Here is a 12,452-nt window from a genome sequence, read left to right on the forward strand (position 1 = left end):
CACAAAGCCCCTACTAAGGACACTGTGCCAGTACGCGAGACTTAGAGGCCTGATGAGAGCTCTTCATATTGTTTTAGGTTATAGCTAAGGAAACACATCACTCAAAAAATTTGAGAATTATTGGAAATACACAAGGAAAATTAATTTCACTTAACCATAATTTTAAAATGTGCGATAGCTGAACAACTAGGTTGCAAAGAAGTGTAATGATATTATATAATACAAAATTATACATAATAAAATAATCCATACTTAAGAATAAATTCGTACTTACCAAATTTGATTTGTAATTTGTTTCTCTTCTGCTGCTTCCAAATTGATTCATATTCATCATTGTTTTCTGCTACCTCTTTATTAATATCACCTGATATATATATATATATACATATATATGTATATATATATATATTTTTTTTTTTTTAGTAAAAGCGGGAAAGTTAAGCAATCGAGAGCTTATAATAATTCATTAGTCATTAAGTAGTTATTCAATACTACATTATATAATTTATACAAGTCAGCGAACCGACAACAACCGGGAATTGAAAATTGGTAATCATTCTTACAGGACAAGTAACTACTTATGATGTAATGAACCCAACCTTTTTTTATACCAATAGTGAATGCACTGAAAGACACTCTACATAGTAAACTAGTACTGTTTTCAAGGTATATGCTATTGTAACTTGTTGCAAACGCAGTGATTCTATGGAAACCAACTATGTTGCCCTGTACTATTAATGCAGTGACAACAGCCGAATTTCACATTGTTCAAATTAGAAGTCTACCAAACGTCAAATTTTAGTAGGTATGTGCGTAATTCTTGTGACGATAGTGAAGTTATAAATTCAGCACATATTTAGTAAAATTTCACATGTGTTAAATTCTTAAGCTCATTCTATAATAATCTCCGGTATTGTCACCGTCTGTTAGTTAGAAAATCAAACTGAAATGCCACATGAAATACGCTGTTAAAATTTGTACATAAAAACCTGCAACACCCTATATATTCATAAATTCATATAGTTATTTTTAACTTCACCAACGAAAATAAATACGATCCTCTTGTAATATATATTAGCCAACAAAGTTCTTTATTTCATTATGGAATTTCTTTTATAAATTAAGTACCTGGAGAAGAACGAACATGAAAGTCACACATTCTTTTCACAAATTGCATAAAATTTATGCCACTTTTTCAGGTACCTTCGAAATATTGCGAGAACACATTGTCAATGAACTGTTTGGGGCCAATTAAGCCCCGAACAGTTCGGAAAGTGCGACAGCATTTCAAATCAAACTTCTTTCGCTGTCAGCAAATTAATGAGCTGAATTTCGACCAATTGATTTAAACGGTTTTGCGTTTTATGTATCATAGTGTTGAGAAAGAAAAACACGATTTACATGTCAAGGTCTTATTTTGCAAACATGTCATTTACATATTTGCAAAATAAGAACTTTTGGTATCACCATAAAAGCCTTCAAAAAACCTTTAATTTAATGTATCACTCGACCCCCTTTACCATTTAAAATTTTGGGGGTGGTTCTTCCACTGTCTAGAGGGTATAGGAAATCATCGTTAACTACTAATAAAAAAAAACCTTTCCTTTCTATATTAATGTTGACATGCCTCAACATTATTGCCTAACTTCTTCACCAGTCAAGAAAACGGCTATTTTGTTTTAATTGGCGTACTCTATATATGTACCTAATCGTATTAATCAAATGGCTTATCATTCAACATCTAATAATTGAAAGATACTATATTATATATCACACCGTAGCAATAAGAAGTTTTGAAATTTACACGGTAATTAAACATAGAACTTTCGGTTTTAAAATGTGGTAAAAATTTGAGACATGATTTATGGCAATATATTTAAATTCATATAATATCTGATTCAGAAGAAATATTTAAAACTAATTTAAGGGCAAGCAGATTATAATTCATATTTTAAAATTAAATCTTGTATTTGTTCATTGGCAATCTTGACTGTTTGAGCCTTTTCTCGTAGATAGTGGATAAGTTCCCATAAACCTAAAAGTAGAAAAAAGGCGTACATCACTTATCTGGCAAGATCAGTATATTGAAAATAGACATTCGATATATTTGCGTCTTCTTGTCTTCGCAAAGAATATAGAATAGAAGTATCCGGAACACGGAACTTTATAGAACACTTTATTCTAACAATGACTTAATTGAGATATCAAGTTTAATGCTTTGATACTTCAAAGTTTACAGATTCATAACTAAGTTTAAATTTCATTTGCCGTTCTAGAGAATACCTGATTAGTACTTTAATAATTACTGTTCTAGGAGGGTAAATAAATTTTATTAGCTTTAATAACTGGAAAATATACCTTAATGAATTCTAAATACACACAGTAAATACTAAAAAACAAACAGATCATATAAAAAATATATATATTATAGATACTTACAATCTTTATCCTTGGAATCCATAAACATGGTTAAAGCAGAAAATCTGGGCACTTGTGTAAGATGGTATAAAAACCCATAAACGTCGTCTCCATTCGCTACAAACCCATTTGACAAAACCTCCAAAATACTGCTGAAAACAGTGCTATCCAATGACTCTTTGAATAATTTGGGAATTTCATTGGGCTCTATTAGCTTCAAATACTCATATTTATTGTCTGCAGTCTTCAAGGTTTTCCACATGCTATAAAACTGAACTGATGTTTTGGGAATTTCCAATGTCGTCTCCTGAGAAAATTCCTCGATTTTGATGTTTTTGGTGTCCTTTAAACATTTGTTGTGTAATTTGGTAATAAGTATGTTTTCGGTGTTTTTATCTTCCTTAGGTTTGATTTCTGCTACTTGGATTTCTTGTACTATTGTTTTTTTTTCTAACTCATTGAGATCTCCACTTATAATAATGCCACTAGGCTGATTTGAGTCCGGCAATGGGTTTTCAATCAAAATGTCACCAATTTCATTTTTGGCTTTGGCTTTGTTATTTTTAAAGACAGAAATCTTTCTTATAGTGTCACGATTGGAATCTAAATCTTCTTCTTCAAAATTAACTTTCTTCACGTGCTCTACAACATGCTTTTTAATTGCCTCAGGTTTATTCAACGGTTGCTCTGAAGCCTCATCTATATGCTTAGAGACGCTGTTAATTTCAGAAACTTGAATCTTAACAAGAGGCTTTTTGGAGCGCAAATGTGGAGGCTTCTTTATTGCGTTAATATTCACAATCTCACATCCAGGATCTGGCCAAGAAGATCCAGTACTTGAACCCAATACCTGACTATTACTAATACTTCCTATTGCAGGTTTTGCGGTCTGTCCTTTATTTCGGGAAGCTGTAAATTTTGATATTATACGACTAGGGTTCTCTACGGTGGTATTGATGGTGCCCAATTTCTTTCTAATCCTCTCAAGAGCGGCCTTCGACTCTGTATTCTTGGGTTCGTGAGTAAGCGCGACTTGTAAATCGCTGATTGCCAGCTCAAATTTTCCTAGAGATTCTCGAGCTGAAGCTCGTCTTTGCAAAGCCTTGACGTATGTGCTATCTAGTCTTAAAGCCAGGGTACAGTCTGCTTCTGCTGCTATAAAGCTGAAATATGATAGAAAGGTATAAAGTGAAAATAATACTTGAGGTAACATCATTAAAAAATTAAATTTCATGTAATACCTAACAAAACAAAAAAATCACTATACGTCGCTGCCCATTACTCACATTCACTGGCGTCATTCGACAGAAGTAGTAGCGCATTTGTTGTATAACTGTATCAAATTTTGAAGCAAAAATTATACAAACTCCAATTTAAATATTTTTGACAGTAGCTTGTCATTCTGCAAAGCTCCCAATACTTACACAACTCTTGATTCTGTCAAATGAGGTCAATGTATTAACTAGGTGATGTAAAACTTTTGCTATCCCTTAGACCGATAGAGTTATGAGGTCAATTAAATGAGACAACAAATGCAAAATATAATGGTAAACTAAGATTTAAAAACGGTGTTGTCGCACTTTATTTAGTTTATAAAATATGGAAAAAATCGCAATCCATGAAAACAGTTTTTTCAAAATTAATCTAAAACTAGTTTTATAAAAAAATAAATACGAAAAATGTTTAGATTTTTGATATCAACACATTAATCTTAATACATTTTGTTCTATCTGCTTGGTTTCTGACATATCAGCTCCAGCCATGCCATTTTTTAAATGCCAGCCTTATTTTTTTCAAATTTTGAGAAGTACTTTTTACTCTAATTTAATTACCTATCTTACGGTTGCACTGTTCAACTTTTCATTTAAGAAAAAAAACATCATTAGGTTTTTTTTGAAGTGAAGTTTTAGGGATTTTGTTATTTTCAGTATCTTCTAAGTATGAACAAAAATATTAGGTCCGTAGTTAAAAAATTATAGATATAGCTGTATTTCAGAAAATAAATTGCAAAAAAAATGAGTAATATCAAAATGTAGCTTTCGAAAAATGAATGAAACTTTCTCTTTTCTGAAATAACCGACCTTTTAACGCTAACGGTTTTTAAGAGAGCAATAATTAACCAGATTACTGAACCACCTCATTCATACAGTGTTTCTTAATAGTATGTAAAAATTTTCGAGGGTGAATCTGTGAATAATTTTAAGACAAAAATTCAAATGAAAGTGGGTTCATTTTTGCTTCCTGTTTGTAATACAGAGTGATAAAAAATATAATTTTTTCTTTAACTTTTTCCTAATAATATTTTTAATTTCATCAATTACGTCTCAAGTGATGTGACCCTAAACATTTAAAACGAAAAATATGATAAACAACTACTTCTAAAATTTAAAAATAATAATCAGAGGGCTTCATTTTTCTGTAAAAAAAGGTTTTTTTTTACAATGCTAACGGATTTCATGAAAAAAAAACTTTCTTTTCCAGCTAATTTCACAACTGCAAGACTAAATTGGGTGCATTACATTACTTATAAAAGAACAATTAGATAAAGCGTTGAAAATGCCTTCCACCTGCAATCCCTCGTGTATTTTTCATTGTGTTAAACAACTGAATTGTGAAATTTCTCAGTTGCAGATTGTTGCATTTTTTTTCATGAAAATGGTGAACGTTAGGAAAAATATTTATAAAACTATTTTTTCAGAAAAATATGGAGAATATAGAAAATTATGTTTTTTTAAAAAACAGAGGCGTATATTTTTCGTTCGAAAGAATTTAAATATATTACATCAATGAGGACGTTATTGGTGAAATTAAAAACATTTTTTACTTTGAAAGATGTCTTTATGCTTATTTTACATTCCTTAATTTTCATAAAAACATTTAATGCCAGAACGAACTTACTATACAAAAATAATTTTTTGTCATCCTGTATTTTAAATAATAGTCGAAAATGAATTCGTATTCATATGAGTTTTTTTCTTAAAACCACCGACATATTTAACCTCTACATTTTTGATATACTATTATAAAACACTAATTAATAATCCTTTCATAATTTACTTTTTGAAAATTATTCAACGCGGAATACGACTGAACAAGAACTTACCTGTTTTTCTTTAAGTAACATAACCCTCTATTTGCGTAATAGATGGGATCATACGCATAACAATTAATGGCCTTAGTGTAACATTCCATGGCTTTGTCCCATTCCTTCGTTTTAAAATAAGCATTTCCCTAAAGAATTTTTGGAATAAGACATGGTAAATATCTCCCACGAATACGTGTATATAGTCTTTTGCCAACATTGGTTAACTTATATTAAAATACCAGAATATGGGGACTAAAGAATGGAATATAGAGACTATGGAATTAAAAAACTACATTATATGTGAAAATAATGCAGTTTACAACATCCTTTTAAGTACTCTCCTGACCGTATCTCTTTCTTATAACTGTGAGAATTCCATTTACCACCTGTTTTACAACAAAAAAAAACATGCATTTTTTTATTAAGCATCAATTATAACCACAATAATAGACATTAACAGAAATTTAATCATAACAAATTATTTAAAAGTACGCGGTGAAAATTTGTGTTAGCTATTTTGAACACGACAGCTTCTGTCAACGCTTACATGCCAACAATTATACAAAGATATCAAAAATATATAGAATTTGGATCGTGAAATTATCCCACAAATATAACTCATGCAAAAAAAATTCTTGGTAATTTTAGACAAATTCATGCAATCTGGATCAAAAAACAACACTTGTGTACTACAGCCACCTGTGCTTTTTTCATTATAAGTTGCATTCATACAAAATATTGTCCTAAAGTTCATTGATATTTCCAATTAATTTTAATGCACTTATTATATTATACACATACGATTATTACCTTCTCTTTATGTACAATGGCTTCATCTCTTGATCCTTCTTCGAATTCATCTGTTAACTCTGAGTCGTCTTTGCAATCATCATCCACATGTTCACATTCCAAGTCCGCGTCGAACTTTTCCCATTTCGCGTAGTCCGTGGAGCTTGTTTTGGATAATTTCGTCCCTTGCTTTATTTTCGTATTCTGTTTTGAAGTCTTTGATTTACCAGTGTTCACTTTTGATTTCTGTAATAAATGGATAAGTAATTTGGTAAATCACAAATTAGTAGCAAGATTAATTGAGGAAAAAGGTACTTTTCTAATAACCAAAATATCCATGCAAAAATGCAAATGATATCATATATCGCCCTATACATATGTATATACACACATACGTATTACGTATGTTCAAGGACCGGTAAGGTTACTAACAATGTCTCTTTGAAATATATGCACTTTAATGCACAAATAAGCAAAAAAAGACAATTATTTGTTACGTAAATGTTTAATAGAAAATATATGTCACAAAGCCTGAAAAATTCTCTGATATGTATAAAAACTAAACATTTAAATTTGAAGTTTCCAAAAAAAACAAAAGTTATCACTTACAGAACCGGCTTTAAATTTTTTGTCAAGAAATCGACATTATTGAAAAACATACATTCTTTTATCTAGAGAACACAACTATTACTATTATAACTATTTAAAAATAGTAATAAGTGATAATTAGTCCCTGAATTCGAATATAAAGTTAAATAAGAAAACTGTATTAATACCCTCCATTTTTACCCTTCAATGTTAAAATAAGCCATTGCAAATTCGCACAGGAAATAAAAACATGAGAGTTTTGGTTTTTGCCATTTATTTGGTTTACGGGTACTTTAGAATTTTAACCAAATTAAATAATTAAATCTCTGTTCTAGTTGTTTTGCAGACAAACAAATTCCAAAAGACTTTATTTTAGGGGCTGGAACGTCAGCATTTCAAATAGAGGGCGGCTGGAATGAAGATGGCAAAGGCGAGAGTATATGGGACACCTACCTTCATAATCAAAGTAAATGTTAATTTGTAACAATTTAATTAATGAACTTGGTCTTTTAGATGCTAAAGAAAACGGAGATGTGGCATGTGATTCCTACCATTTCTGGAAAGAGGATGTGGAAAATGCTAAAGCCCTGAGCCTTGACTATTACCGGTAATTAACTAATAAAAGAAAATTTAGATACTGGAAATATTATTTAGAATTTCGATTGCTTGGTCAAGAATACTGCCCAATGGAACAATCAACAACATTAACCAAAAAGGCATAGATTATTACTTAAATATCATTAAAGTATGTATTATTTAAAGGCTTTCAACTAATATTTTGATAAATAGGAAATCAATTTCAGGCTTTGAAGAATGCAGGTGTAGAACCCATGATAACGATCTATCACTGGGATATGCCAGAGTACATCTTTAAATTAGGAGGTTTGCTTAATCCCGAATTTGTAAACTATTTCGAAGACTATGCGAGATTGCTTTATCAACTTTATGGACCTTATGTTAAGTACTGGTAAGTTATGATAAATTAATCCCTGAAATAATGTGGAATTGAATATAAGATTTATAAAATTTGGAAATTGGTAAGTATTTAAAAACATTTAAAACTCTTTCATTATATACTGATGGAATGCCGATTACGCAAATATCTGAATTTCTTTGTCATAAACAGCTCTTATATACGTTTATGATAAACAAATTGAAATTTTTGTTTAATTTAATAGGCATATTTGATGGCCAATTAAGACTCTTGCAAGATTTTATCTTTTAAAAAGGTCGTCTCTTCCTTCTCTTTTTTTTAAATGAAAACAACTCTTGGAAGATTTTATTTTCGATGAGTTGCTTTCATTAGAGCTTAATAGACATTAAACAAATATAGAATATAGAATTATCTATTTCAAACTTTTTACCTTAAACTTAATATGGCCCATTTTTCCTTCAAAACAATTGAAACGAATATTAACACATACATACATATCTTACAAAAATCATAAAATTTTCCATCAAATCCTTGTTTAAAGACAAACTTTATACATCTAAAATGCATATTTCTCTAATATGACTATTCTTATAGGATTACAATCAATGAACCATCCCTAATTTGTACTAATGGTTATGAATATGGCATAGTGGCACCAGGCTTAAAGTTAATTGGTGACGGCATTTACCAATGCAGTTATATACTCCTCAAATCCCACGCAAGAGCATACAGAATCTACGACAAGGAATTCAAATCCAAATACAATGGTAAAAACACCATCAACAAAATTTGCTCTTGAAGAAACATTCGTTTATTAGGCCAAGTTGGTATCGTCATTAACTTTGATTGGGCTGAACCTACATCAAATCACGAATTGGATATAGCGGCTCAAGAAAGGCATATTCAGTTTAACGTATGTGTAAGAAAACCATCACTTCCCTTATGTTTAAACTTAAGTTGAACTAGTGATTCAAAAAACTACTAAATGCCTGTTTTAAGGGTTTTTTTTTACAAAATTTAGCTGGGTTGGTGGGCAAATCCAATATACTTAGGGAATTGGCCTGAATTAATGATAGCCCGTATTGCTAACCGAAGTAAACTTGAGGGCTTTCAAAGGTCTCGACTGCCAGAATTCACACAAGAAGAAATTGATTACATTAATGGAACCCATGACTTTTTTGGACTCAATACGTAAGTGAAGCTTACACTTATGTTATTTATCGATGTATATGTAAATATTTGTATATGTGTAGTAACATATACTTATATTCATATCTGTATTATAATATGTATGCATATATGGAAAATGTCACCTAAAATGACTAAATGTAACAGATACTCGGTCAACCAAGTTACCTATGTACCGGATCGTCCAATTGCACAACCTTCCTACCTTTTAGATCAGTCGGTTAATCAACTCAAAAATGATAGTTTTTATTATCCTGACGGAGTAAGGACATGTCTTAATTATATTTATAACAGGTAAGTATACATGTTACCAAACTAATAAATACTGTTCATATTATTACAACGATATTTAGATATAAACCTCAAGGGATTCTGATAACTGAAAATGGAAAACAAACTCAAAATGAACTAAATGATGACGAGAGGATCTCTACAATTAGAGTAAGAAAACCAATGGCTGTTTTATGCTGATATTAACTTAATCTTTTGGTTTCAGGATTATTTGAGTAGAGCTATAGATGCCAAGGAGCAAGATAAAGTTAATGTCATTGGTTACTTAATTTGGTCCCTGATGGATAATTTTGAGTGGGGATCATATGAGTAATTTATTAACAGAATTAATACTTTAAGAATTTTACAACAATGAAAATTACAGGAAAAAATTTGGAATAATCCATGTTGATTTCAACAATCTGAACAGAACTAGAACATGGAAGAAATCGGCTTTTTGGTACCAAAATGTAATTTCCACTAGAATATTAGATGTATAATTTTATTTCACCTTTAGATGGCATGGTAAAAAAAATAAATGATTAAATTTATTTAAGATTTGTTCTCTCCTTGATCAGGTTATGTGATATTCTAAATGATCACTGATGTTGGAAATAATTCTTTATTTTGATTAAGAAAATAATTGCTCTGAAGAAAATCATAGTATAGGCGGGCGCATCAGCATTTTTCCAACTATATTTCAATTCCCTAAGACTATTATTGCATTAATAGGAAAAAGACATGAAATTTTACATAACGATAATTAATGTTACACGTTTATAATAGATTACCTGCGGTATATAGAGGTGAGTAAAATATGTCATATCAAAATATTGATTCAATGGAATAATGTGAAAACTACTACCTGTGAAAAAACTCCTTTTTTGTTGGAACTAAATTATAAACCTTTAGTGATTTAACTGCTATATTGTTTGATATTTGAAATCAGACTTTTAACAACTTGTTGAAGTTTTAAAAGGGTTTACTTTTCCAAACCTTATGAAATCCTTATGAATTCATACTTTATGTGTTATGAAAAGTATATTTCCTAACTGCTCAGTACAACAAATATTACTTTTTCTATGGGTACATTTTTAAATATTAACATAACGAAGGTAAAAATAAATTGCATTATGATGAAGTATTAAAGATATTGCAACGGGCATGTCCTATTACTTTTCAATTATCAATTATTATCTTTTTGATAAAGAACCAAAAGCATGATTCAACTACACATATTTTTTCCAATTTTCGAGAGACTAAGTAGATATAGGTATTAACATATGAAAATTGAGATGAACGAAATCATTAATGGGTACATAGTTTATAAATTGTGAAACATTTGCACCATTTAATACCCATATTAATATTTAAGTTTCTATTTTCAATAAAGGATTCTATCTTCCATATATTCCTGTTCTTAACTACCATATCTTTGGGGCATTCTATTATAGAGGATGAGTCATAACAGATCTGACACAAAGCTGGTGCATGTAGGGGACCTCAAAATATAACAATTTGTTAATGTTTTTTTTACCATTGACAGTTAAGAAAATATTGACCTGTGAAGTTGTTTTGAAAACTTCGAAAAAAGGGCATATTTCAGAAATGCATTTCACAACTGAATCCCAAGTTTCCCAATTTAAAATATGTTTAATTGGTAGAAATGTGAAATTAATGGATGTTTGATAACGGTTGGATTAGGGGCAAAGTAAAGTTTAAAAGAGTTCAAATTTTTTTATGTGTAAAGTAAGTAACAAACCAATAACATCATTATATGGCAAATTTAATTCTAAAACTTTTATTCCTCTTCAAAATTTGTTGAAGACCTTGTCATTTTTGATAGATATATAGTTGTGTGGAACAGAATCAAATCAAAATCAAACAGATTTAAAAGAATTATTACCCAAAAATGATGATGTTTCTGACTGGTAAACTATTTGTAATTTGCTAAAGTATCTTAAATGTGGCATTATATTATTAAACTACATTTGACTGGTAAACCTTCTAGATGCTCTTAAATGCTATTCTACAAAACTTGAACTGTGTCCAAAATGATAAGATTTTTGACAAATTTTAAGAGGGAATGACAGTTTTAGAAATTAATTTATTATTAAATGACATTTTTTTTGTTAGTTGCTTTACAAAGCAAAAAATCCCAACTCTTTTAGCCCTTACCCTACCCCTAATCCAACCCTTATTGAGCATCTATCAATTTGACATTTGTACTGATTAAAGATGTTGATATGAATAAAATATGTTCCAAATTTCGTTACGTTGTGACATCAAATTTCTGAATTATCCCATTTTTTAAAAATCTACAAGCCAACTTCGGAAGACAATATCACTTCAACAATCACTTGTAAAGAAAAAAAATTCAACTAATTGTCACATTTTGCAGTCCCCTATAAGCACTTACTCTGCGTTGGTTCTATTGCGACTCACTCTATATAAATATTCAATACAAAATGCAAAATCACTTTTTAACATCTTATATTATCTGTCTGTCTATCTTACAACTGTCACCTTATCTAAGTCTTTTAGTAAGAGCTTTTAGATTCTTAATAAATCTGCAGAAAAAAACTTGCTTGTTACCAAGCAAATTACTTTGCAATGGATTCTATTTGGTGAATTCAAATGAATGCACACAAATATGGTTCAAAATAGCTTAGAAAGATGCATAAAAGTCAAGATAAAAACCTATATTTAAAACATCCCAAACCTTTGAACATACCTATTTCATATAACCACCAGATAAAATAATTTATACCAAAAATAGATGCTTTTGCTACATACCTTAGAGGTGTCTTCTTTGAGAGACTCGTCCTTGCGCTTCATTTCCTCCCCCCAACTTTTCAAGTCTTTATAGAAATCTTGTAAATCAGACGAATTTTCTTCGAAATATTTCTGAAGCAAAATCGGATTCATATTCTAAGATCTTTATAATTTCAATTTCTAGTTTAAAAATCTATTTAGTTTTATCGACTAAACAATTTTATTCCAATCACATTGGTTCAATTTTCATTACAGCAAAAAAAATCTAACAAAACAAAATCAAAACTCACAGAAACTTAGGTTATGGTTACGTTTTTCTCGAATAGGTATTTTCGCTTCAACTTCTTAATGTCAAATTCGTTGGAAGAAAATTTGTAATCTATTCAAATTGAATGTAATAGTATA

The 12,452-nt window shown here is 30.0% G+C and overlaps 2 protein-coding genes across 4 annotated transcripts; one reads left to right on the top strand and one right to left on the bottom strand.

Annotated features, from left to right (window-relative positions):
* Positions 1 to 1,856: 1,856 nt before the first annotated feature.
* spag (spaghetti) lies at positions 1,857 to 12,422 on the bottom strand. Of its 2 annotated transcripts, none has more exons than XM_066296155.1 (5): positions 12,069 to 12,422; positions 6,314 to 6,538; positions 5,522 to 5,649; positions 2,440 to 3,581; positions 1,857 to 2,035 (listed from the first exon to the last, which is right to left on the bottom strand). In XM_066296155.1, exons 1-5 carry the CDS (start codon positions 12,198 to 12,200, stop codon positions 1,938 to 1,940), a joined length of 1,725 nt encoding a protein of 574 aa, XP_066152252.1. In that variant the 5' UTR covers positions 12,201 to 12,422; the 3' UTR covers positions 1,857 to 1,937. The 2 variants fall into 2 exon arrangements, with proteins under 2 accessions (XP_066152252.1, XP_066152253.1); XM_066296156.1 differs by lacking the exon at positions 12,069 to 12,422 and adding an exon at positions 6,608 to 6,726.
* LOC136346760 (myrosinase 1-like) lies at positions 6,993 to 9,823 on the top strand. Of its 2 annotated transcripts, none has more exons than XM_066296173.1 (12): positions 6,993 to 7,168; positions 7,216 to 7,346; positions 7,394 to 7,487; positions 7,535 to 7,625; positions 7,684 to 7,847; positions 8,409 to 8,581; positions 8,633 to 8,727; positions 8,836 to 9,005; positions 9,150 to 9,296; positions 9,356 to 9,443; positions 9,499 to 9,602; positions 9,658 to 9,823. In XM_066296173.1, exons 1-12 carry the CDS (start codon positions 7,131 to 7,133, stop codon positions 9,770 to 9,772), a joined length of 1,410 nt encoding a protein of 469 aa, XP_066152270.1. In that variant the 5' UTR covers positions 6,993 to 7,130; the 3' UTR covers positions 9,773 to 9,823. The 2 variants fall into 2 exon arrangements, with proteins under 2 accessions (XP_066152270.1, XP_066152271.1); XM_066296174.1 differs by having other exon boundaries at positions 7,556 to 7,625.
* Positions 12,423 to 12,452: the final 30 nt, after the last annotated feature.

Source organism: Euwallacea fornicatus, chromosome 24, assembly GCF_040115645.1.
Source record: "Euwallacea fornicatus isolate EFF26 chromosome 24, ASM4011564v1, whole genome shotgun sequence".
In the NCBI taxonomy this organism is placed as follows: domain Eukaryota; kingdom Metazoa; phylum Arthropoda; class Insecta; order Coleoptera; family Curculionidae; genus Euwallacea; species Euwallacea fornicatus.

Coding starts and splice junctions, on each gene's coding strand:
- LOC136346760 (XM_066296173.1), top strand. CDS start 7,131: ATGAGAGTTTTGGTTTTTGCCATTTATTTGGTTTACGG. Junction 7,488..7,534: donor CTGAGCCTTGACTATTACCG/GTAATTAACTAA, acceptor AATATTATTTAG/AATTTCGATTGCTTGGTCAA. Junction 7,626..7,683: donor ATTACTTAAATATCATTAAA/GTATGTATTATT, acceptor AATCAATTTCAG/GCTTTGAAGAATGCAGGTGT.
- spag (XM_066296155.1), bottom strand. CDS start 12,200: ATGAATCCGATTTTGCTTCAGAAATATTTCGAAGAAAATTCGTCTGAT. Junction 5,650..6,313: donor CCATTGTACATAAAGAGAAG/GTAATAATCGTA, acceptor AAAATTCTTTAG/GGAAATGCTTATTTTAAAAC. Junction 3,582..5,521: donor TGTTACTTAAAGAAAAACAG/GTAAGTTCTTGT, acceptor ATCATATTTCAG/CTTTATAGCAGCAGAAGCAG.